At 34.6% G+C, this 26,163-nt stretch overlaps 3 protein-coding genes and 1 pseudogene across 9 annotated transcripts; 2 read left to right on the forward strand and 2 right to left on the reverse strand.

The window, feature by feature from the left end:
* Window positions 1-1,283: 1,283 nt before the first annotated feature.
* On the forward strand, window positions 1,284-4,253 carry LOC132278973 (uncharacterized; annotated as a pseudogene).
* Window positions 4,254-4,508: 255 nt separating this feature from the next.
* Window positions 4,509-10,166, reverse strand: LOC132278974 (methyl-CpG-binding domain-containing protein 2-like). 4 transcript variants are annotated; one of them, XM_059780886.1, is made up of 5 exons: window positions 10,028-10,166; window positions 8,284-8,920; window positions 5,628-5,681; window positions 5,320-5,438; window positions 4,509-4,987 (listed from the first exon to the last, which is right to left on the reverse strand). In XM_059780886.1, exons 2-5 carry the CDS (start codon window positions 8,898-8,900, stop codon window positions 4,854-4,856), a joined length of 924 nt encoding a protein of 307 aa, XP_059636869.1. In that variant the 5' UTR covers window positions 8,901-8,920; window positions 10,028-10,166; the 3' UTR covers window positions 4,509-4,853. The 4 variants fall into 4 exon arrangements, with proteins under 4 accessions (XP_059636869.1, XP_059636866.1, XP_059636868.1 ...); XM_059780883.1 differs by having other exon boundaries at window positions 5,266-5,438; XM_059780885.1 differs by lacking the exon at window positions 10,028-10,166 and adding an exon at window positions 9,621-10,012 and having other exon boundaries at window positions 5,266-5,438.
* A 3,581-nt stretch (window positions 10,167-13,747) lies between these two features.
* Window positions 13,748-14,254, reverse strand: LOC132279083 (mitochondrial import receptor subunit TOM7-1-like). The gene has a single exon (XM_059781014.1). It carries the CDS (start codon window positions 14,183-14,185, stop codon window positions 13,967-13,969), a length of 219 nt encoding a protein of 72 aa, XP_059636997.1. The 5' UTR covers window positions 14,186-14,254; the 3' UTR covers window positions 13,748-13,966.
* Window positions 14,255-16,332: 2,078 nt separating this feature from the next.
* Window positions 16,333-24,909, forward strand: LOC132278977 (F-box protein At5g07610-like). 4 transcript variants are annotated; one of them, XM_059780889.1, is made up of 3 exons: window positions 16,513-16,651; window positions 20,165-20,216; window positions 21,974-24,909. In XM_059780889.1, the coding sequence occupies exon 3, from the start codon at window positions 23,540-23,542 to the stop codon at window positions 24,785-24,787; it is 1,248 nt and encodes a 415-aa protein (XP_059636872.1). In that variant the 5' UTR covers window positions 16,513-16,651; window positions 20,165-20,216; window positions 21,974-23,539; the 3' UTR covers window positions 24,788-24,909. The 4 variants fall into 4 exon arrangements, with proteins under 4 accessions (XP_059636875.1, XP_059636872.1, XP_059636874.1 ...); XM_059780890.1 differs by having other exon boundaries at window positions 16,538-16,651; window positions 20,160-20,216; XM_059780892.1 differs by lacking the exon at window positions 20,165-20,216 and having other exon boundaries at window positions 16,333-16,651; window positions 21,974-22,207.
* Window positions 24,910-26,163: the final 1,254 nt, after the last annotated feature.

Here is a 26,163-nt window from a genome sequence, read left to right on the forward strand (position 1 = left end):
CAAACATATAAAACTAATTTCTTTTTCAAAGAAAAAGGTTTGAACACTTGCAGGGAATGATTACACTTGCACGGTAGGAATTTGTAGAAGATGTTTTCAGTAATTTAACAATTGTGATATTTGAATTGTTATAACTAATTTTGTTAATTTAATGGTTTTTTAATGGAGATGATGTAGAGATAGATAATGTTGAGAGGGAGAGAGAGAGAGAGTGTGTGTATTTCTCAGCGAGTGAAAATTGCTAATTTGCTACCTGGATGGAGAGGGAAAGGCGGTCATCCAAACATGGCACTAGTGTTCTAAAGAAAGACTAAAGAGATCCGTAATGCCGGTAAACTCTCTCTCATTAAATGTCTCACCCTATAACTGTCACAGTGGATAAAATAACTCACAGTTAAGCTGTTATATTTTTTTATTTTCTGGTATTTAGTTGTCGTAAAATATTTACGAAGAAAAAAAATATTAAAATTTAATAAAAATAATTTATTCATAAATTTTCGGGCGTTCCAAATTTTCACAAACTCTCATAAGTCAATGTGACCGAAAATTGACCTGATAACAGATTCGGAATACGGAAGCGAAAACAAGGTTCCTAGGAATAAACGGAATCCCAAGAACGCTAGAGTAACTTTCCATGAAGTCTCGGAATTTAAAAGAAAACAAAATGCGGAAGCGATATTTTAAAAATCAACGAAGATAGACTCAAAAATCATTTGATTCGGAATCCGGACGGAGAAGAACGGGCGAAAACAAAATCGGGCGTTGTCGCGGCCAAGGGATAGCCAAGGCCAAGCTCCGTGCACGCCCGTCCCTGCTCGCACCCCGTCTGATGGACTCAACCTTAACGTAGACATTTGCCAAACACTAACAAAGTAAAAATAAAATAATATTTTACTTGAAAAAAAATATATTTTTCAAAAAGAATATTTTACGTCGAAATAAACGGAAAGGTTTTTTTAAATAAAAAAAAATATATTTATTTATAATGTGGATAATAAAGGAGTGAGGAACATATAAAAAACTTGAAATGAATGTGGCAGAAAGAAAAATGAGTTTTTTTTAGGGTGGGCAGTCCTTGACTAAACACCTTTGATTGTTGGTAAATGTAAATGCAATATTAAAGGAAGTGAAACCCTTACTTCCTTATATCTTGTCAATCAATAATAATTATGTTCAACTCTTAACTCGTGTTTGCTTTTAATTTTGAAAAATATTATTCAAAAGCCAAATTATGCATGTGAAACTTGCTTATAAATATGTATGATGTATTGAAGAACAAAGGCAGAGTGAAGTAGCAAAAAAAATCAGTGTAAATTCTTGAAGCTTTTGTCTCCTTCATTATCTCATGCCATGGGTTCCACTATTTTGGATATGGTAAGAGGTGTTTCTGTTCTGTAAATTGGTTATGTTTGGATACACATTTATACTTTGCATTGTACATTTATGCTATATATGATTATTGCAAACCCAAACAGACCCCGTCTCTGAATCTCTTACTTCCTTGGCAGAGCTGTTTTAGCTTCAGTTTTGGCAATAACTGGAGTTTGAGGTCTAGCAGAAGATCAAGGCTTCGCATTTCCCAGGTGGGTCTACCTTATAATTTTCATGCCAACATTTTTCTCTAATAAAATTCAATGTATCTTCTGTTTGGATGATCAGAAACGGAGAGAAAAAGAAAATGTGATTATGGATTTTATGTTAGTCTTAGTATAGTTTATTTTTTTTGTGAATTGAGGGGCACAATATGAACATTATTGTTGCATCGTGAAATGGTAAGAAGGGGCAGATTGCTCATTGAACCAAGGGTATCTGATAAGGCCCTGAGATTTGGATTCAAAATTTTATAATCATCATATCATTATCAAAATAAAAAAAACTGGAAATGTTAGCAAGTGATTGAAATATTATTAAATTATTTGAAGTCATTGGCTAATACTAAACTTGGCATATTAATCAACACATAGTGCAGTTTGGTTCAATATAATGTAGGGCATCCAAAGATCATATCAAGTGAGATAGGTCTGATCTTAATAATGGAGAAATTATTAGGTGATCCCCACCAATGATGAAAGGCAACTTATTTCATGATTCAGTCTTTTTTCAAAAATCTTCACATTCTAACAATTTCTCCTTAAGAATGATATTGGTCCTGAAAGACCTTACCCAAAAAAATAATAATAATAATGAAAAACACAAGTATTGGGTTCTGAAATAAAATTCCAGATGGTTTAAAAAGAAATAAGTTTTGCAAGAGAAATAAGCACAGATTGGAATGACGTGACAAATAAAGGTAATCTTCATATGATTTAGTTGTTAGAGGGGAAGGGGAGGGTGCAAGACTAAACATGGGCTCCCAAACACGAGGAGCAACCCAACTGCTTGGAGAATTCGACACTTGCCATAATTTTGCAAATATGAAGATGCTAATTCTTTTAAAAACTGTGTTGCAGGTAAAAACCGTCAGAGAGCTAGGGAAGACATAGTATAAGACAGGCCTGAGGGGAAAAACAAGGGATGTCATGGAAGATAATCTTACCATTTCCGATTCTCATAAATCTATGCTAGACATCTCCCCTCCACTAGTTAGTGCATTACAAGCTTTAGCAGAACAAGATGCTGCCAGTTTTCACTTCCCAGGGCATAACAGAGGGCTAGCTGCTCCATCATCATTGACTCAAGTCATCGGCTTGAGACCATTTCTTTATGATTTACCCAAGTCCTTTTCTCCCGAAAGGTCCATTTTAGATGCACAAGAACAAGCAGCCAAACTGTTTGGCGCATCAGAGACATGGTTTCTTGTTGGGGGCACAACTTGTGGAATCCATACGGCAATTATGGCCACTTGTTCCCCGGGAGACTCTCTGATTATCCCCCGGAATTCCCATATATCAGCTATCTCTGCCATTGTATTGTCTGGAGTAGTACCAAAGTACATCATTCCTGAGTATGATTTTGATTGGGACATTTGTGGTGGAATCACTGCTTTGCAGGCATGAGTACACCCCATTATTATCTGTCACAATGGCATAAGAAGTAAAAGTTGCTATTTTTCTGACATTGTTAATGCTGCAGGTACAGAAAGCAATCAAGGAATTGGAAATGGAAGGTCGAAAAGCGGCTGCAGTTTTTGTCACTTCCCCTACTTACCATGGTATATGCAGCAACTTGAGCGAGATATCAAAGCTGTGTCATTCTTACCACATTCCTTCGATTGTTGATGAGGCTCATGGTGCACACTTGGGATTTCACCCCAGCATGCCTTGTTCAGCCCTCCAGCAAGGTGCTGATCTTGCTGTGCAGTCTACTCACAAAGTCTTGTGCTCTCTTACGCAGTCATCAATGTTACATATGTCAGGAAATCGAGTAGATAGAGAGAGGATTTGCAAATGCCTTCAAACCCTTCAAAGCACTAGTCCAAGTTATCTGCTTTTAGCATCACTAGATGCAGCTAGGGCTCAACTTAGTGAAAACCCCGAAACAATTTTCAACAAAGCAATGGAATTGGCTGCTGAAATGAGAACTCTGATCAATAAAATACCAGGTATTGCAATCCTCGATTTTCCAAGCTTCTCTAGCTTTCCTGCCTTTGATCCCTTGCGAATTACCATTGGCGTATGGCAGCTTGGTCTTTCTGGATATGAAGCGGATCATATTTTAAGTGAGGATTATGGAGTGATTTCCGAACTTATAGGTTCTGGATCTATTACCTTCGCGATTAATCTAGGAACTTGCAGAGAGCATGTTCTTTCTCACTAAATCAGGGCATGAGTCAGAGATTGGATGATATTGAGTGTTCACCCTTTGATGACATTAACATGATCTTGAGCCCAAGAGATGCCTTCTTTGCGAGTAAAAGAAAAGCGAGTGTTAGAGAGAGCCTTGGTGAAATATGTGGGGAGCTTGTGACTCCATACCCACCAGGGATTCCTGTACTAATACCGGGCGAGGTTATCACGGAGAGAGCATTGAATTATCTATTGCAGCTTAGAAGCAGGGGTGCTGTAATTACAGGTGTTGCTGATCCTCTTCTATCGTCCATAGTTGTCTGCAATACATGAGATGTTCTTGGGAACCATAGGGTACCAGCTCATTTACTTAAAAGAGCACTCGAGAGTGCATTCACATTTAGAAGGGGTTCGTAATTGAAATTGATATGTTGTGCAAATGAAATCAATGACATTTGAACATTGAAAATGTAATCTGTATTTCGTACAGCATTCGCAACAGTTTTATGCATTTGATCATTCACATCACGAGTCCGAAACTTGGAAATGAAAAGAACCGATACACCCCTATTGTCACCAACCGTTCTCCAAATTAGACGATGAAAACTGCAAGGAATGGACAAAATGCATCCTACTTTCTGTAAGCCATATCTCCCATCTCCCTGAAGGTACACAATGAAAAGAAAATTGAACTACGCAAACAACATGAGATTGAACTAGGCTAAAGCAATGGAAAAAAATGCAATCCTTTACGCTCTTCGTATTCCAAATGCAGAATGGAAGAGCGCGTGAAAATCAGAAACCTGAGATTCAAAATAAACTATATATAGTTTCCCGTAGTTTCCCTTTCATATATTTTTCTTACACATTACTATCACTTATCAGATTCAATACAACAGGTAGCCCTACCCCCTTCAACCTTCTTCAAGTTCACGAGAAACATACAGGTTTTTTAGGGAAAGACAATATAAAGGCTGAGAAAATAAGATGTGTATAACAAGCTGAACCTAGGTCACAAAAAGGGGTTCAAAATAAAGATTGTAGGCACCATTCTATCTTGATGAGGTTCTTCTACCTTCACCTTCAGCCCAAAATACACCAATCTGCAACTGCACATCTAATCTACCTTCACCTTCTTGCCTGCTTTGGCGGTCGATTTACGGGTTCAAAAACAGGTGCCTCAAAATATGGAGTAGAGAGCCCTGGTCCACCAAGCTGCAAGTCTGTACCCTCATTCGGACCTGCCCATGCTATTGGATTGACTGCAGGGAGTATAATCAACATTGTCAGAGGCTCATTAACAGAGAATTCCATTAGATAATATAGAGGCATTCCAAATGCTATGTAACAAAAAAAGGATTAACCACCTGCATATATAAACTCCCATTGGATGGCTTTCAGTCATATGTAGATGTATTAGTTTTAGAAATTAAAATGTTCTCCTTAGTTTGGCTGGAAAGAGTGACCTCTTACAGCTAATACAAAAATTTCAGTACTCTAGTTACAGTATGTTTCTTACAAATACAAAGCTTTTACATACCTTCACTAGGTCCAAGAAGTGCTGGCATTCCCGGACAATTGCCATCATATGAACCTGTCAAACGAGTAGGACGCTTTCTCACATAGTTTTCCTGCAACGGTCTTGGGATTTGAAATGAAAATTGCGACATAGTCACCCCTTTTGCCATGTACTCTGGATGTTCTAGCAAGTGCCTGAATAATCAGAAGCATTATGAAGAAATTCAAAGGATATATCACAAAACCACTTACTACCAGTGTTAGAATAAACCACCCTCAAGTAATTTGTTTATACATTTATTTTGAAAAATTAAATATTACAATATGAAAAATAAAAAGAGCAAAGATCACCATAATATTGCAATGATCAAGTGAGAAATATACCTCTGAATTTCAACCATAGAACGAAGTCTCTTGCCTGATGGTGCAACATAATACCTGAAAACCATGTGGAAAAGCATATCATAATGGAGTGATGATATTTGATATACCAAAATACCGTTAATATGCACACCTTTGCAGCTTCCACAGCTGCATTGGTAAGTACTTAATTTATTGTTAGTTTGAAGTTGCACTCAACAATGCAGCCACAAACATTATAGGATGGTAACAGGTCACCCAATTTTTTTAGGTCACCAATGATCTGGGTATAAATACAAAAGTGGGTGCCAGAAAATAAGCAGCATGGAGGAGGAAAAAAAAAACAATATTAAAATCAAAGTAGACCTAACTGAGGCATATAAGAATTTTAAGTGCCCTCGGAAGGGTGAATAAATATCAAGCCCATAGAAGCCTCAGGAAATATTTACACACTTGCCCTATTTTGTGGAAATTGCAGATAGCATTAATGGAATGTCCATATCAACTCATTAAACATAACATGAAGCACAAAAGAAACATCCTTTTCGTGATAACGTTACGAACATACTCTTAGGAATCTCACCTAAAAACGAAGAAGGAAATTGTGAAAACAAATACACTATCAAACATACTCTTAGGAATCTAGCCTAAAATTCCTTAGGATTCACCCCATAAATGTAGATTGCATCACAAATCACACAATCTCAATTTCTCAAGCCTTAAAGTCATTATATATAAAACCACTTATAAAGAACCAATAACATAATTTAACCCAAAATAAAATTCATGGACCACTACTGCATACCGCTGTTTAAAAACTTAATTTGACTGGGTTCAGATTAAGACAACCAACCTAATCAGATAACGAGTGACTCCACAAGAATGCCGAATGCACACATGTTTTAATTTTGACAGTAAACTAGCTGAGTCAAAATGAGTATTCAACCTTATTGAGTTGATCTGAAATACATACAGACCTTAAATTCTTACATCTAGCATTATCATTTAAAGTTTAAACCTTATCTTGTATAGTATCGGCAAGTAGTTTTTTCTACTTTTAGTGCCGGCAAATTAGCTTATTGATACATTTGGCTTAGTGGCCAAAATAAGGTCTATATTGAACCAAGAACTTATCTCTAGTGGTATCTCCTCTACTTTCCAAGTGGAAGGCCAAGAGTTCAAATCCCATAAGGGGAAAATGTTTGTGCTTGTGCGTCTTACCAATTAAAGAAATGGCGTATAATGAATTTTTTTGAACATATACACACTGATACTTATACACACATGTAATAAAGTCTTGACATTTTGACTCAATCGATCTTTGAACCAAACTTGAAGATATTTCGAGCCCAAGTTTCATGTTTTCGAACAATGTTACAGACCATGTTAACATCTAAAAATCACCAGATACCCAGGACATTCACCAACAATAAAGCTCAAACTCCTAAAACCTCAGATAAAATAATAAATATAAATATACAAACAACGAATTAACATTAATAAATAAAAAATAATCAAAAGCACAGTGACTTCTTAACAGTTTCTCTAATTAGCATGCTTATCATGATTTTGAGAGTGAGAAAGAGCAAGCAGGAGAGAGAGAGAGAGAGAGAGAGAGAGAGTTGTCAAGTGTCCACTAGGAGGGCAGTCTACCACAAGATCGAGTTGGAGCCTACAGCTCTAACTGACAAATAAAGATGTCTTCACACTGTACCAGGTAAGCCAGGCAATTAATAACATGGTCACTTCAAATGAACCGTAGTCGTATGGATATCACGTAACTTCTTAATGCGTAAAAAATAAACAGTTTATCATATGGAGGTGTGGTGGCTTCCACATCTGATATGCCACAAAAGAAGGCCAGTGCAAGTCTCGATTATGTGGGGTATAGAGGGGAAAAAGTAGAGAAAGACTTCACATTATTTTGTACAAAGTGACTACCCTCAAACTCAAATCTATAACATCACACTTGTGAGAACGGGCTTTTATTGTTGCACCAAACAATGACACTTGATAGGCAATCTCTAAAAGGATTTACAGGACACCTTTATCATCTTTCAAGATTCAGTTAGTGTTTCTGAGAAAAATTGAAGTTGGAAAATAAAATAAGAAAAGAGGGTGGACAAAAGTTAATCTATCAATATGTGTAAATCCTGTATAACAGAGGGTACAGCACTACAGTTGCCAAAAAAATGCCTCCACACTATAATAGGTGAGCCAGGCAATTACGAACATGGTCACTTCAAGTGAACCAAATTCATATGGAAGTCACGTAACATCTTAACAGTCGAGGAAATAGGAGTTTATCGTATGGAGGTGTGGTGGCTTCCGCACTTGATATGCCACAAAAGGCAATGCTAGTTCCACTTATGTGTGGTACCGGGAGGAAAAGAGCGGAGATAGACTAAACCTTTGCCTTTATTTTGCACAAATCTACATGCTCACACTTGTGAGCACAAGCTTTTACCGTCGCCAGTGGCCCCTTTCACACCTGATATGCACTCTCTAAAAAAAAATTATAAGAGGCTTACAACATCTTTCAACATTGAGGTAGTGTCTCAAGGCAAAACTAAGTTTGAAAGAGTAAAATAACAATACAGGGATAACAAAGTTAATTTATTAATACATGGAAATCCTGAATAATAGAAGAGTAGAGAAACAAATGGTAAAGAATGCATACACATCTGCGAACTTGGTGCTTCCTTCACCTCTGATCCTTAAAAGACGTTGCCAACCAGGAGGGGGCTGAGCAATATTAGGCTTATCTATTGCCCAAAGCCTACTGCCATCTTGAGAAATATCGGCTGGATCTTCACAGGATATCTCAGGCCGCCACTCACGAGCTGTTTCGCAGACAAAAGGAAGCTCTAAAATATGTTCACGAATTTCTTCATACTTTTCCTTTGTTGGGATCAGCCTCCATTTAAAACAGTTGGCACACTGGACAGTGAATGCCCCCACAGAAGGCAAAACTCTGGAAGATTGAAATCTACGGAAAGTTGAAGGCTGGTACCCAATAGGATCAGGGACAGCTTCAATTTGACCTGTACCATTAGAAGCAGGATCATAGACCACTAATTGATTCTGAGCATTTTCACAAGACTGATTATCTTCATCCTCTGTGCCATGATCCTCATCCTCATTCGAAGAAGCGAGGTCTATAGATTGCTGAAGAGTGCTTTCCAGGTGATCAGAGATGGTAGTATCACTGAAGCCATTCTCATCTTTTTTCACCATAAAGGTGCCATTTTCTTCTTTTTTCACCTTAAAGGTAAGTTTTGTAGGACGTGACTGCATCTGAATAGATCTTCAATCACCTGATATAACAAGAACTAGCATAAATAACTAATCTTATGTACCTTATGGGGTTGTCAACATATAAAAAACATAAAAAAAATTTAACTTATTAATATCGGAACAGAAAATAGTCCTCATAGTAAAAGAAGTTCAACCTCAAGTTCAGCCCGGTGGATGAAATACGTTAATTCAGTGCAAAGAATCCTCTCTAGATTTGGTAGATTCATTCCTTGGAGCTCTGGTAGCTAGCTTGGACATGAGTTTTCTTTTAAATGTGCCGTAAGACAAACAAAAAGCATATAGATGTCCTGCTGAAGGGTTCTTTCTGTTTCTACTCTTCCATTAAGGCTTTTGAAAGAATGCTTAGGGAAGAATTCAAGGAAGAACAAACTTAAAAGTTTCTCATCCCATCCATATATGGAGCATGTTCTTCAGGATTCAAATTGGCAATCTAATTTGGATGAAATAAGCAATTCCCAATGTGGGATGTGCAAGACGTCCAATTAAAAGGCTAAACAAAATAAACCTTACAATTTCTTACAATTTATTATATCACATGTTGGTGCAAAACAAACATGCATTGATGCTGGGCAGATTTTCTAAGCTGTTATCAGAATAAAACTTTTCTCAAGGAAAAAAAAAATTTCGAAAATGTTAGGGCATTCAATTATCTAAGAGCTGAAAGGTTGCAGAAAGAGATTTGCAAAACTAAAAACTTACCCGGCGAAAACAAAATCTCATTGAATTTCAGCAAATAACTAGCAACACAAGGCATTCAAGTTCACAGATCCATCAATGTTCAAACAAAACTCCTTTAAATCAAAAAAATCAACAAAAAGCACATAAACCAAAGAAAAAATGTATCAACTTTACCTATCATTATCATAGCACAATTCATGTGATAAATCGATTACGAATTATATCCGCCACGAATGTCAATTCACATAACACCACAGCTGATCTAACTAACATATCTACACAAATATATATATGTCTAACATATATAACACATTTCTTATTTGTGTGTAAACAGGAGAGAAATTGTAGAGAGGAGGAGACAAGGTTCAGAGATCTGATCCTATTATCATCAAAATAACACCGTCGGAAATCAAAGGGGAGAAAATTACCGGATACTGCGAATATCGTCTGTGTGTATTGGAGTAGTTTCGTTGTCCTCGATGAGAGAGATGAACAGAGGAAGGGGAGGGAGAGAGAGAACAGTAGAGAGAGGGACTTTGACATACAACATCTAATCTGATCTAAATAGAGTAAATACGGTTATTAATTTAATATTTTACTGATTTTATTTAGGAAAAATTACATATAAATGGAGTTAAAGTTTCATATTTACTTAGAGACTAAGTCAAAGTTCCATATTTCTCTAAAATGGATTGCTGAGATGGCACATGGTTTTTTACTGTTTAGAAAATTGTAGTGCCTAAAATGTCCTTTCCTAACAAAAAAGTAGTACCTTCAGTTCAAAAAAGTAGTACCTTCAGTTCAAAAAAGTAGTACCTTCGCGGGTGTTTAAAAAATATGGTACCTGGACACCAAAAAGTAGTACCTTCAGTTCAAAAAAGTAGTACCTTCGAAGAAAAAGTAGTACCTCCGCGGAAGGGTATTTTAGGCACCACAATTTCTAAACAGCAAAAAACCATGTGCCACCTCAGCAATCCATTTTAGAGAAATATGAAACTTTGACTCAGCCTCTAAGTAAATATGGAACTTTGACTCCATTTATATGTAATTTTCCCTTTTATTTATTTATTTGAAAAAACAAATGCAAATTTTTTTTTTTTTTTATAATTTTTGTAATTTCAATTACAGCAAAAGAAAAAATTAAATAAATCACAGTAACAGCTAAAGTCGACATGAGCAGGTGACGTGTAAGGCTGTGATTGTTTACAAACAAGGTAAAAGAAATAAAAATGGGTTTAATGAGGTATCTTATGTTAGATAAGGATAAATAAAGGTATCAAGTTAGATGGAAAAAAAAGGAATTTAGTGGGTTTATTAATGGAACTTAAATAATTATCTTAGATTCTCTAACATTTCCAATTAAAGGTAATTTTTGGGTTTGATTAGGGGAGACAAAATTTTCAATTACTTATTTATGAAACTTAATTGCGCTATTTTAATTGAGAGTCAATAAAAATATAAATTGTACAAGTCTAATTTATTATAGTTTACCAACTCACCAACTCTGAGTTATTAATTCACTTACTAAAAAACAAAGAAGATTTTTGCCCTCTCTTTGAAAAGGTATTAGTGTTTGAGTTTTGATGGAACAAAAATAAAGTCCAATGTTCGAGTAAAACATATAAGATGTACTTGCTTAAACTTCAAAGGCAAAAACATATTGGATGTATTTGCTTAAACTTCAAATATATATATATATATATATATAGCGCCATGTTGGAGTCTAATTCTCATTAGATTTTGATTCCATATTTATCTCCTAATAAATAATGAACAAAATTGCAACACTTCATGATGTCACAACTTTTCTTTGTTCAAGTTACAACGTAAATTTAGGCAGAATAAAATTTGTTAAAAATTCTAGCCTTAAAATATGCCCAACCGAATAATGTGAATGAAAGGGGATCTGAAAATTTATATTTGGGCTCGGAATTAGCAAAATTTGAGGTGGTTGAAACTTTCTCATTAGCCAAAGCAAATCAAATATTATCTAAATAATTCCGAGACAAATTTGAGAACCCAAAAAAATACTTATTTCTGTCATTTGTGTAATAAAGAGAGTATATTTTAGTTTACTAAGAATTTTGCCATAATTAAATGAACCATGCCCTTTCTAAGACAATCTAAATTGGAAAAGCTAGGCCCACTGATACCAAGTGCCTCGTAGCTATTGATTGTGAGTTTCTTCCCAAAAAAAAAAAAAAAAACAAAAGAAGTTGAATACCCAAATTATCTAATACTTAAAATAATTTCTCATAAAGTCCCAAACGCTTTAACCCAGTGTGATAAGCTTTTTGTACGAAGAAAAAAATAAAAAAAGTACTTCTCATAAAGCTAAAACACATGAGATAATCACCCAAACAAGAGGGGAAAAGAACAAAACAAAAACAAATGAACTTCCCTGCTAGAGAGCCCCACGATATTGGGCAATTGATCAATATTGCGGTTGCAATGGAAATGGATTGATAGAGAACTCCAATTCCTATTCCATTCCACCCTTGAAGGACTGACGCTAATTTATATGGTTTCATATAACCTTTAGAAATATATTTCCCATTTAGTGTGCGTTTTGTCTCTGTTGGATTTGGCAACAAAAACATGTTTGGTACAGCCTTATTTTATTTTTCCCGAATACAATCTAAGAGTAGACATAGTGAACAAGCATCTTCTGTCAAGAACTGAAAACTCGTAAACAAGTTATCCCTTTGAATTGCCCACAAAAAAGAATCTCTGCCACTGTTAGAAACAAAACATTTCACCCACATTTTTTATTACCTGGAGAACACCTTTATAACATTGTGAAATATCAAATCTCCCAACCAACACCTTACAGCATTGTGAAAATAGCTCTTTAACAACTACATTTCGTTTAGTTGGCCCTCTGAACAACCAACAATAGATATAACAACAAACTTTACAATTCAAATTATTATCATACAAGTATGCCTACTGTGCAAAGAGGATTCGATTTCTGTAGTTATAAAAAGCTGACTGGAAGCCATTGCTTAAAGCAATGAATTTCCTCCTCCTTTTTTTTTTTTTTTTTTGGGTCTAAAACCAGAAACTGAGGACGGGAACAGAATCCCAAAGAGATTCCAATTAAATGGCGGACAAAAATGGTTTAAGTTCAATCATACTGTAAGCCATAAATGAAAACCTAAAACAACATAAAAACCAGTTTTCACATGGCTAATTAAACCAATAAACTTCATAAGCACGAGGTCAGAACAAACAAAAAAGAAATCATGTTCCTAAGGAAGGACCGATTGACGAAAAAAAGAAAGGAAAAAAATATATATATATCCTCAAATTTTAGTATTATACTATAATGGGATCTTCCTGATTTGATCATATCCCTCAAGAACCTTAAATTCACTATGAAACCTCTTGATTGCAGCAGAAATAAATCCATTTGTGAACCATCCCCTCCTTAATCCTCAATACTTGTATATATATATGTTCAAAGCAAACTATCTAGAAAATGCAAGTAAACAAAAAAGTCCATTCCTACTATATAGTGCACACTGCACTAAGCAAGAACGGACTGGGAAAACAAACAATCTTGCCAACTTCAGTGCAGAAAAATGTCATGCACTGAAAGGCTTGAGAATTTATATCACTTATTGCAATCAATCAAAACTGACCATTTCAATCCACAAAGAGAGGCTACAAAAGCCAAATCAAATTTAACGAGCCAACCATCAACAAAAGTACACTATAATTCTCTGATAAATAACGATATAACGACTGACCAATCAACAAGAAAAATTGCATATTTTAATAAACACACAAGCTATGGAGCTGACATGTATGAGAGTGTGACGAAACTCTACTCACTCTCATCTGCTGAAGAGGAACTGGCACCAACTCACAAGTAAAATTATTCAATCAATGTGAAAAATTGAAAAAGCACCAGAAACTATGGCATCAAACTATCCCAAATTTAACTAAATAATTAACAAAATGCCATTTATATAGCATGGAGACATATATTGGGGCTACTGATCTACAAGCACAAACAATTTCACACCACCCACAAGAACATATATAACTACACATCACCACATACAGTACACACACACACATATATATATATCTTGAAATTAAAATCAAAGGGCGACAAAGAAGCTAATTCAAGTCGCATAAAATATGACAAGAACTAATTCATAGCATCAATTTAATATTCAAGCAACAAAAAAAAAAAAAAAAAAAAAAACGACCTATATAGCGCATAACAGTCACAGACCCATTATAGAAAAACAAAACCCTAACTCAGATTCTGTGAGAATTCGACAAATAGTCACCGACCCATCATAGGAATTTGACTCAAAGGTCATTTTAGCGATCTGGGTGTGCTGTTAATCAGATCAGACGGGGCTGAAGAGTTGAGAAAGCGAGGGTTTTGGCTCGGAGTTCATGCCGATGATGATCACCAGTGGGATGAAACCGTAGTGGGTGATGACCTTGGCTTTCTTCGCGACCCATGTGCTCCACTCCTTTATGCACTTCTCTGCTGATCGCTCCTCCGATGGTTTTGAGCCCTTGGTTGTTTTGCCTTTCGCCTTCAGTGTAACTCTCGACGCCATTGAATCACCTCTTTCGGCCTCTCCCTCTCTGTGTCTAATAAGCAATAACAAAGTCGTAAGCGTCGGCGTAATTAAAATGTGATTATATAGGGAGGGTTTTTACATTGTACATCAAGGTACGCGAGCCGTCTGATGATTTTGATCAAAGCCGTCGCTCATTAGTTCAACTAAGATTTATTGACATTTAGAGTAAATTGTTAAAAATAAATAACTTTCACATATATTACAAGTATTCTTTTTGTGGCCCTTCAAAATTCAATTAACCTTTTTATTTTTTCCTTTTATTTCCTCTTATTTTTTGGAGAATAAGAAAGTTACTATCCTTCAAAATTCAATTAGCTTTTTTATTTTTTCCTTTTATTTCCTCTTATTTTTGGGAGAATAAAAAAATTACTATTTAAACCTTGTGATACACTAATATTCTTTTAAAATCATTCCTTTCCTTTCATTCTATGCCAAACACGATATTTTAATCACCCTTCATCACCTTTTTTTTACTTTCCTTTCCTTTTCATTACACCAAACTGACTCTTAATTCTTTCTCTTTTCTGAAAATCCATATAAAAAAGTATTGGTTTATTAATACCTGCCTGCACTTAGGCCACATGACTTTCGATTCTTATAAAATTTACACAAACATTATAAAAATACTTGGTACAGAACATCAAAATTATTAATATTTTCAAGTAATTTGTACGAAAATATTAATCTTCAAAATATTAATAAATTTGATGTATTGTTGAAAGAAAATTTGTTAAAATTATTTTATTTTTAGAAATTAATTATAAATTATTATTTTGGTCCAAAAATAAAAATTAATATTTTATCATGTTAATTATAAATTATTGTTGAACTAATTTTTGAAAATTTACAAACACAAAATATAATATTTTTTTTCCCTCCATTTAAGGACTTAAACCATCAACTTACTTTATATTTTAAAAGGTGAAAAAGTACGAAATTACAACTATTGGTAAACAGAAAACATGAGAAAGTCCATTATAGACTTGGATCCTCTAAATTAAAGATTTTCTAGTTATTGTAAGTTGAATTCCTTATAGAATAGCACGTAACATTAAAAACTTATTTATTGCTGGTCTTAAACCACGTTAACTAATTTTTAAAAACTTTAAAAACTGTACCGTTTTGAAATAAAAAAAAATTACCAAAGTCTAAAATACCGTTTTAAATTAAGGAAAATTCACTATACTCTAATAATGTTTAACATCATTATCTCTTCCTCATCTTTTCCAAAAAAAAATCATTATTCTCTCTCCTCTTTATTCATATTTGAAACAAGTCGCGTCTCTCTTTTAAATAGTTACAAATTTTAGATTTTAGATTTTTTATTTTTATTTTTATTTTTTAATTGGTACTAGGTATTAGGGGCTAATTACCTTTTTATTGAATTCGGCTTTACCGGATCCATTACCTTTTTATTGTATTACCCAAATCAAAAAATAAAATGATAAAAAAATCTAAAATTTAAAAATTTCGTTTTCTTTAACTTAGACGATTCAAGTCCTAATTAAAAACATATTTACGGCTGGTGTTAAACCATGTTAATTAATTTTAAGAAATTTTGAAAACTGCACCGTTTTAAAATAAGAAAAATTTACCAAAGTTTAAAAACTGTACCATTTTGAATTAAGAAAAATTCACACGTTTAACGTTATCTCTCCCTCATCTTTTCCATAAAACAATCATCCCTCCAAAAAATTTTAGATTTTTTTATTATTTTATTATTTTATTTGGGTAATACAATAAAAAGGTAATGAACCCCTAATACCTAGTACCAACTAGGAAAAAAAAATAGATAAACGACTTGTTTTAGGTTTAACACCAGCAGTAGATATGTTTTTAATGTTACGGGTCATTTTATAAGAAATTCAACTTACGATAACTTAGAAAAATTTTAAGTTAGAGAATCCAAGTCCTAAAATCATAACTTGTTATCAACATTGTTATTATTATTAATTTTTTTTTTTAGATCATGTGTATGGGCACTTTAATGCTGCAATTTGAAAGGGATTATGAATAAGCTAATGATGCTTCAATAATCAATATCTACTCTATGCTCACCCAGAATGCTCACCAACCAAGCTACTAAATATTGCTCCTAAATTACCCCTTTTGGGGGTACTTGTGACCGTATGATGTATGGGTCAGACGAGAAATATTGGTAAAACCAACGTTCCATCCTCACAAGTCAAAACTCAGAGAGAGGGAGAGGGGTTTAAAGAGAGGAAGTAGAGAGCAGCTGCAGAGTGGTGGAGACAAAAAGGGAATCAGGAAGAAATGGGAGGAGGAATGGAGGCAAACAAGAACAGGTTCATAGAGGAGTGGGGCAGCGCGAGGGAGAATCTGGAACACAACTTCAGGTGGACTCGTCGTAACTTCGCTCTCGTCGGCCTCTTCGGCATCGCCCTCCCTATAATCGTCTACAAGGGCATCGTCAAAGAATTCGTATGAATATCTCTCTCTGTCTATATATATATCAGCTTACATTTGAATGACATTGCTGTCGTCTTCTTTTCTGGACCTGTTAGTGCCCTAATTCTCTCGATTTCAGTTATAATTTACACGACTATTTGAATTTATGATTAAATGTTGGCTTACGAGTACAATAGCTTTGATTACATTTGATAAATTTTGTGTAGTTTTTCTGCGATTTAAATTTTTTACTAACTTATGTGATTAAGTTGCTGACGAGCTTGGCTTTGATTTGCTAACTGAACTAAAAAAGATTAGGGCTTTTCTCCAAAGTTTTGTTTATTGCTAAATCCAGTTATTATCAAACACAAGCTGTGACTTATAAAAAAAAAAAAAATCAAACACAAGCTGTGATACTGAAGCTAGATACTGCTAAAGCTTTATATATATATATATATATATATCAAAATAGGAAAATTTACATCAAAGAATAGATTTTACATTTCTGTTTGTCTTTATTTGGGCATTAGGTGTTTGATTATTAGTTGTCAAATTGTAAATGTGCATGTCTTTTAGACTGTAGTTATTCATAGCTAGCATGCTGTGTTCTTCTTGTTCATTCTAATTTTGTTGACTGTAGGAATTCTTCTAGAATCATTACATTTTCCTTCTGAGGTGAGATCGAGGATGGCCTCAGCTTAATTTGTCTTTTGAGCAGGAGTGTGATACTTTGTGTTCTTGACAATTTCATCTTCTTAATTTGACACTTGAGCAGGAGTGTGATCCTTTATGTTCTTGATAATTTCCTTTGGTTTTCCCATTTTTTATAGTTACTCGTATGAGGGAACCAGTTCTGCAACTATCCCATTAGCCCGTTGTTCAGACAAACGAGAAAATGAATAATAAGATCATGTTTTTGATAGTGAGATCTGATATTTCATAGCTTTATTCCTTAGTAGGCAACTTCATCTTTGGGGCTTCTCCAAGATTGTAACTTCATACACGATGAGTGCAAATTTCACCAATTCTAGCCACAATTCATTTAGTATGATTTTCCCTTTATTGACTTAGCTTGTATGTCTTTAGCTCTCCCATATATGATCATTCTGAAAATTTTAAACCTTTTGTGCAATTAGCTAACAGTTCAAACAATTGGACATGGTTGACCTACTTCATAAAATGTCAATAAGGAATGTGGATTGCAATGCTGGGATTTTTTTATTGTATTTTTTTGGGGGATGTCTATAATTTTAATAATTGGAGGTATTAACAGGATTAAATTTTTTCGAGAATAGAGAGTGGTGGATCTAATGGCCAACAAAAACCCACTTTATCACAGATTACTGTTTATCATGTGTATACTTGGATAGTAGTCTAACAACTACTTTTTTGCTATCAAGTGCATATGTAGGTAGTGGTCCAACATTATAATTCACATACATTTTCTGTATCAAGTTTATATTTAGTGGTAACATAATAATTCGTACATTTTCTGTAATAGTCAGTTGACACTTGACATTAATATTAATCTTGGTCTTAAGCAGTTGTTTAAATAAGGATATGTATATATATATTTCCTAGTTGTGACAGGCCATCTAAAATTTTAGTCTTAAAACATTTAATGATCTGAAGTGGCATTTCTCACTTGGAATGCAATGGTGGTTATGATTCTTCTGAGTTGTGATAGGCCATCTAAAATTTACATGTCAATTGGTGTCCAACTGAAGTTCTTGTTTGAAATACTTATATTCAGCTTTTACCCATTAGCCAATAAATATACATTCTAATATTTCATCTTCTACTAGTTTTGAAACTAATTACTTGTTTGAGGTCTTATATGTCTTGATTAATAGAGGGACTGCATTCTTTAACTAACTATGTTACCATAAACTTCAGATATATTCACTTCCATTGTACTTTTGTATTCTACAATATATGATATTTGGAATACTATTACTAAAAGTTTGTATCTTTCTAATGTTTTAATGGCTATTTATGTTGTTTGGGTTTTTATTTTTATTTTTTGTTCATGCGAGATAATACTTATAATTGGGAAAAGACTTGGTGGTTGTTGATGATGTTGTTGTTGTTGTTGTTGTGAGAGAATACTTGTACTCAGGAGCGGAGCCAGAAATTTTATATTGTGGGGGGGGGGGGGGGGGGGGGGGGGGATCTAAAGTTAAATTTATTTGTAATTTTTTATTTTATTTTATTTTTTTATTTTAAATTTGAGCTTTTAGAAATATAGTTAAAAGAGTACAAGTTGAAAAATACTAAAATTCAAGGAGACACAAACTAAATTTATTTTCAAATTCTCTATCTTGGGTCAATATATAAGTGTTTTGTAAAAAATTAGGGGGCCAATTGGAAAATTTTAATGAATTTTAGGGACAATATATAGTAAGTGATTAATATTTAAGGTTATACATGATTTTTTTTTAAAAAGTTAGGGGGGACACTGGCCCAGCTGGCCCACTCCTAGCTCCATCCCTGCCTGTACTTCCATGTTCTAGATCTAATGAGATAGAAAATTAGAATTTCGAGACTGTGTTGTATGAGTTTAATGAGGACACTGATATGGGCTACTGGTTTTGTTCAGTGGCTTCACTTTAGTAGACAAAATATTGTGTTAAGGACATAATGGTTTAAAATTGCAACAAGAATCAGCAAGGTGGTATTTATGGCTTCTCTTTCAGGATACTGCGGCCTATGGAAATTTTAGTAGCACTGATATTCAAGTTCTACGTTAGAACAGTAATAATAATAAAAAACATGGTGGCAAAAACAAATGTGGTTGAACTTCTTGTTCTTGACGGGTTTATTGCAAAACATTTTGTACCCTATGTGATTGATAATACAAGCATCTTTCCTTTTTTAAATTTTGATGACACAACTTTGGTGCCAAAGACTAAATAAATAGTTTTAATCTAGGATTTACATTACCATGGACGAGGAAATAAGGAAGGAATTGAATGGAAAATGTGGAAAAATATCCTTATATCTGGATTCTTTCAACTGAAGTCTCACAGGAAGTGGATGAGATTTCATGATATTTTGAGAAATCAAGTCTTTTGCGAGGTCATCATATTTTGTTATGAGTCGTTGGGATTCAGGGGGAGTGGATCACCTATCTATATGTGAGTAGAACTGAGGACAACAGTGTACACTCTTAGTGATAGCTGTACTTTATGCTTCTGGTGAAAATGGTGTAGTTATGGAATGGGATTTACAATGTTTAGCCCATTGGTTGATCTAAGCCAATGCCCTTTTTCTCTTGCCTGGAGACTTAATATCTAACTACTTTGGTGACGCGATAATTTATTTATTGCTAGCTTGTTGGGTTCCCAGTAGAGAATAGAATTACAAAATGACTCCCCAATAGTTTGACATAAATAATTAAAGGGACCCTTGAATTTCTGATGTAACTTACACCGCTTCTTTTGCCTAAATATATGTCTCTGCTCAAGTTCTCCCTTGACATTTTACTTGCTGTGATGTTGCTTAATCACTCTCTATCTCACCAAGTGTTTGTGTTTGAAAGAGCAGGTGTTTTAGGAATTCAAAGAGCATGTGGTAAAATGCTAAGTTACATGTACAGGTACGTATCCGTGTGTCCGACGTGTCAAATCTCCAAATATAAGGACACATGGACACTGCTAAATATTCATTTTATTTCGCTATTTTATTTTATTTTCTAGAATAAAGTAATGTTTTTATGTAACAAAGTGTTCAATGTCGGCATTTAACTCATTTTAAAATAATAATATAATAAAATTGAATGTTTGGATATGCTTTTTAAGTAAATGTCTAACCAAAAGTGTTGGACGTATATCCCATACCTATGTCCGAGCAATATGTGTCCGACACGGGGTGCTTCACTACTTTGAAGAATCCATGTAACATAGGTAAAATGTGATGTTCGAAACCTGAAGGATGCTCCTAATATGTGTGTAAATTGTAGCGGTTGTCTAATAGAAACTTGATTGGTGCTCCTAGCATTCATAAATTATAGTGGCTGTCGGAGTTATGCTGGAAATTTGAGGAGCACTTAATGTATGCAAAACTACGGGAATGTCCAATTTATGGATCCCCTTGTATTATTATAAAACCTTAATGTTTCTGGAAATGGAAAGGGAAAAAGACACTGAGGATTATATCCTGTTGTTTTTGGGGAAAAAACTAAAAGTACTCGCACTGCTTTTGATTAAAAAAAAAGAAAAAAAGAAAAGTATTCCTGTTATTTGTTTCACACACGTGCCTTGATAGAGCAGTAATGGACATTTGTCTTGCACCTGTTACTTGGAAGATTATACCTTTTTTTAAGAAGGAACTAGGAAGGATATTCCCGTCTTTGATTGATATGATGGTTCTGGTTGGATAATCAAGTTTGAGAAATTGTAGTTTGTTATTAGTTCAATATAAACGAAAAGAATTTGAATCATTGATTTTGGGGTGTTTATTATCATATGCTCAGTTCATTTGGAACTAAAGATTATACTGATTTTTTCTGGTGGCTAATGCTTGGTAATTTGGGTAAGTATTTCAGTTGAATTAGGATTTTCTTCTGGGGAGAGAATCGAGATTTGTGTTTTTTTTAATGGGAGTTAGATTTGTCCCAAGAATGGTGTTCGATGCAATTTGTCTAGTCAGATAACTGTTACTAATTCACAGTTGTGTTTCTTATTTTACTTATTGTAACTCATTGTTCACCATAGATTTGTCTTAGTTGGTTTCATTTCACCTTGGTATTCTGGAATAATACATGTCGATATTCTAGAATTATACATGTTGATGCTCTTTCAAGAAGTTTGGCCGGCAGAGAAAAGTTTTCTCAATCATCTTTTGATGTATTATCAATTTATCATGCACTTCGTTTATGCATGCTCTGGCGTGCTCATCTCTCTCCATAATCATAGAGTGGTATACTCTAGTGCCTTCTTGATTTAACGAATTTCTTCTAAGGGATTGTGTTTTGAAACTGCTAATTTTATTTCCTACGTTTTTATTTGTCTGGCATTATACGAGGTACAAATACATTCCATTACTTTATAATTTGATTTGTTATGTCACCATATGTTTATGCTAGTAAGGTATCCAAAGTCCAAAGTCGTACAAAACTTTATATTTTTATAATAATGAGCTCATATCTTTACTTTTGTTTGTCTTTGGGTTTGCAATGCATTGCATTTATAATCTTTTTATTTGATCTTCTAGTGATTCTTCCAGATGATGATCTTTAATTTTTTTTTTATTTTATTTTTTAAATTGGATGTAATTGACTCTTAAAAGTGTTGTTGGTCCATATCTCCAGATAACTTATTAAGAATCTCTACCTTTTGGTAATCATGTTGACAGCATATGCAAGACGAGGCCGCTGGGAGGCCATACAGGACATTCCTGTGAGTATTCTGAAATTTGTTTGAATAAATAGTGGGTGAAGTGAAAACTATTATTCTTCAGGACAGTAGAGTGTGCCTCTTTTCCATTTTGAATACTCTTCTTTTTCTTTCTTCATTTGTAGAATTCTACTCTGTTGTACTTTATTAATACTACTTCGTTACAAAGAAAATTAAACATGTTGGGATTAAATTATCTGTGTTGATAATATTTCCTCAGGCTTGTATTATCCGTAAAAAATATGTATATATATATATATATATATATATATATATATATGGTTTGCAGTCTTATTTTATTTGTATGTAGGATTTCTGTATATCACATGCTTTGCCTAATTTCCCTCAATATATTAAAGACTCTGTGAGCATTGGGACTGTCAGGATTGCTTGACAGGTACTGGAACAGTTCATTGCGCGTAAATCAACCTTCTACAACCCATAATCAACTTAAGATACTTGTTTGCGTGCAAAAACTGCAATGTCACAGTACCTCACGAATGTCGATGATCCCGATGATCCCTCGAGATGGTCATGGAGTACTAGTTTATTGTATTAGATTTATATAAATATTTTTGCTTCAATAATTGATCTTCTCCGTATTAGTTTATTCAATTAGATTTCTATAAATATTTTTGCGTCAATAATTTTGATCTTCCAAAATCATTTAGTATTAGTTTATTCTATTAGATTTATATAAATATTTTTGAGTCGTCTTCCAAAATCCTCTTTGGTGTTAAGACTAATCAGGATATGCCAAACGCAACCAACCAAAAGCAAAATAAGAATTACCATGAAAAAGTTGATACAAAGATTTATGTAGTTTACTCAAAATCTGGGTTATGGGGAAGATCTAGCAAAAACATCTCAATTTAGGAAATTACAAGTTTCTGTTCCAAAATTTGGCTCTTTTAAAGTGATTTTCAGTTATTTCGCCCTAAACTTGTTTTAAAAAATTGAAAAAGAAGAGAGATTTGGAGTCCAAATGTTTTTAATTTTCATTATTTTTTTTAGCGATCATTAAAGCAGTCATAATCCATAAATAGGGCATGCATGCTTGTCAGGATAAAAGAAGTGGGCGTCCTGCCTCGAAGGGTCGATGTCTTGTCTTTCCTTTCAATCAGAGTGGTTGATTTGTCAGAACAACCCATACTGGACCTCCCAAACTCTTGGTTGTTAAATTAATGGTTGGTTGACACAAATTTTTATTCAAACATTTTAATTGAGGCGTAAATAAATTTGTTATTACACCCGGTCATAGAGCTGTGTACACGTGCATTTTTATTTAAGACAGAGAAACGACGTAGTAAGTGATCAAGAAGTCAATTGGAAAAGAAAATCTGGCACTTATAGAATTGTGATGGGCCCACTATTAATGAAGAAAATCCAATTAACCCCACTGTTCATTTATGAGAATTATTGACCACCTCCGTATACATTATATATATATATATATATAGTGGAAAAAATAAAAACAAGTATCCCTTCAAGTAGAGTAGTCTTTACTCTCTATCACTCCACAACAATGTTACGTAACATAGACACCGACAACGAAACCTCCTCACCGGAGGAGGACTGCCACCAAACGCCGTCGTCAGCCGCCACCATAATCGCCGGCAACGATGACCTCTTGACGCAGATCATCGTCTGCACGCCTGTCAAGTCTCTTATCAGATTCAAATCCGTCTCCAAACACTGGTTCTCTCTCATCTCCTCCTCCCATTTCTCTCTCCTCCACACTGTGCGACGCCCAAACCGCAGACCCTCCGGACTCTTCCTCCGCAAAACCCCCTCTCTCCTCTGCGCCTCCGAGTCCGAATTCGAGTTCGTTTCCTTCAGTGACAGCAATTTCTCTGGAGCCCCCTTCAGATCTCTCAATTTCGCCATCGACCCTTCAGGTATCAAAATCTTACAGTCTTGCAATGGTTTGTTGCTCTGTTGTAGTTTTCGGAAAGAAATCGGAAAAGCAACTCGGAATTATTATATTTACAATCCCACCACCAAGCAATACTCAACACTTCCACCTCACAGTGGAGCTGAATCTTCTACCGTTTTCGGTGTTAGTTTGGCTTTTGATCCATTGAAATCTATTCATTATAAGGTTATTTGCGTTCGTAGTACGGCTACGTCTGTATATTATTACTGTATCGATGTATATTCGTCCGAGACTCGGTCTTGGAGGTCATGCGGGGATCCCTTTACAACCTCATATGATATGGTGCTCACTGATGGGGTCTTTTGGAACAGCTCGGTTCATTGGATTCGTCCCAGTGGAGCTTCTTTGCGTTTTGACATTGATCATGAGTGTCTCGGAACAATGCCGGGGATTCCAAATTCTGGGGATTGGGGGGAGAGGAGGTATAGGTACTTTGCCGAGTCTAATGGCCATTTGCATCTTATAGAGATTTATGGGACTCAGACATCGCAATTTGATGTTTTTGAGATGGAGAGAGATTACTCTAAATGGTTTGTGAAGTATCGTGTTGATCTTGTTGGAATTGTAAATGCGTTTCCAGAGATGGATCGGAGCCACCTTGACACTCGTTGTATAAATTACTATGCTTACTCTATACTTAGTCTAGTTCGAGAAGATCATGAAGATGAGTCAGCGCTGCTGGTGCACATACCCGGTAAGGTCTTATCTTATAATTTCAAGGATAATACTTTCAAGGAGCTTCATAGTTTTGCACCTGGAAAAATTCACAAAAGGGGTTCTTTGCAATTTGGATGTTTTGATGCTTATATATACGTAGAGACTCTTGCGTCGGTGTGATGATGTTTCTGTCAAGATTACTTCGTGATGTAAGCTATTTTTTCTCTCTTATTGAATGTGTCATGATTTTCATACATGTTTGAATAAATTTAATGCACAGTTTCTTATTTTCTTCCCTGCTATTTCTGGATATTGTCAATGGGTTGTTTGCACGGATTGGTTGTTTAAACTTTTGATATATTCACTAAAGTGGATAAATTTGTTATCCCACAGCTTTCAGACTCAGTTCTTTTTTATTTTATTTTATTTTTTTTTAATCTCAGACCTAACGGCTTCTTATATATATTTCTCTTACGATTGCTACAATGAACCAAAGCTAGCAAGGTCAAATTTCTAGATTTAAGAGGGAACTTCTTTTTTACTGCGCTCCATTATAAGTCTTTGTGGCAGAACATCCTATATCATGAAGAAATTGGTCAACTTTATCAACAACAAAAAATTGGCATATAATTGTGAAACTGAACACACCTAAATTTCAATACAGTAAGTGCCTTTAGCTAATTCTGGTCCTTAGGTGCGCTTATCATTAATAGTTTATTTATGCGAAAGAGATCTCAATGTTGATTGGATTGTGAAATGCTTATCACTCCTTCCATCAACCCTACAACACTTTTTAGGTTCAATGTCCTATTTATCGGTGATCTATATTAAAAAATTTCAACTCAATGTTGAAACTCCGGCAAAAAATAGGCCTATACCTTGAGTCACGGGTTCTTACGAGGAAAAGCAATTTCTTTTAACTATGGATAGTTATCCAGTGTTGCGATATAATACTTAAAAAGAGTTGTAACATAAGTTTTTAAAGGTAATACATGTGTTTAGTGGTGTCTTTGATGGGATGAATTTGGCAAGATAGAGATATAAGTAATAAGTCACTCAAGAGAGAGATTTGTTGCCGTCTCTTGCATCATTTTTTGCCCATAATGGTAGTTTTACCAATGATATTAGATGTAATGGAAAATTGCCTATTGTTTTGTAGAGATCTTAAATTAGCACTGCATAAGGGGATGTATTATTTAATGTTGGTTCCGGAAAGTATGAAATTTGTTAAACACTTGTGAAGAAGGTAATTTGAATATTCAATGTTACTTCATGAAATATGCCTGTGTGGCTTTTGGTAGTGTTATGTGGTAGTGTGTTGTGTGTCTATTGGGTTGAACCATTCTTGCTAGCTTTAGGGGAAGACAACGTTTGATGCTTGAGCTTATTCTGCCACACTTGATGAAGTCTATGTTTTCTTACTCGAGTGAAGTTGTAGGTCAGGTTTTAAGTCATCTGTTCGTTTATATGTATCAGTTCTTGCATACATGCCCTGCTTGTAGTTTTCTCTCTGCATCAAATTGTTTGCAACTTTAAGTGGGTACATCTTGCTATCA

This window comes from Cornus florida, unplaced genomic scaffold (assembly GCF_030987335.1).
Source record: "Cornus florida cultivar Cherokee Brave unplaced genomic scaffold, ASM3098733v1 CherokeeBrave_3.0.0_Hap2_Chr10, whole genome shotgun sequence".
NCBI classification, from domain to species: domain Eukaryota; kingdom Viridiplantae; phylum Streptophyta; class Magnoliopsida; order Cornales; family Cornaceae; genus Cornus; species Cornus florida.

Coding starts and splice junctions, on each gene's coding strand:
- LOC132279083 (XM_059781014.1), bottom strand. CDS start 14,185: ATGGCGTCGAGAGTTACACTGAAGGCGAAAGGCAAAACAACCAAGGGC.
- LOC132278977 (XM_059780889.1), top strand. CDS start 23,540: ATGTTACGTAACATAGACACCGACAACGAAACCTCCTCACCGGAGGAG.
- LOC132278974 (XM_059780883.1), bottom strand. CDS start 8,900: ATGCAGTCACGTCCTACAAAACTTACCTTTAAGGTGAAAAAAGAAGAA. Junction 5,682..8,283: donor AGCACCAAGTTCGCAGATGT/GTATGCATTCTT, acceptor CATGGTTTTCAG/GTATTATGTTGCACCATCAG. Junction 5,439..5,627: donor TCTATGGTTGAAATTCAGAG/GTATATTTCTCA, acceptor CTGATTATTCAG/GCACTTGCTAGAACATCCAG.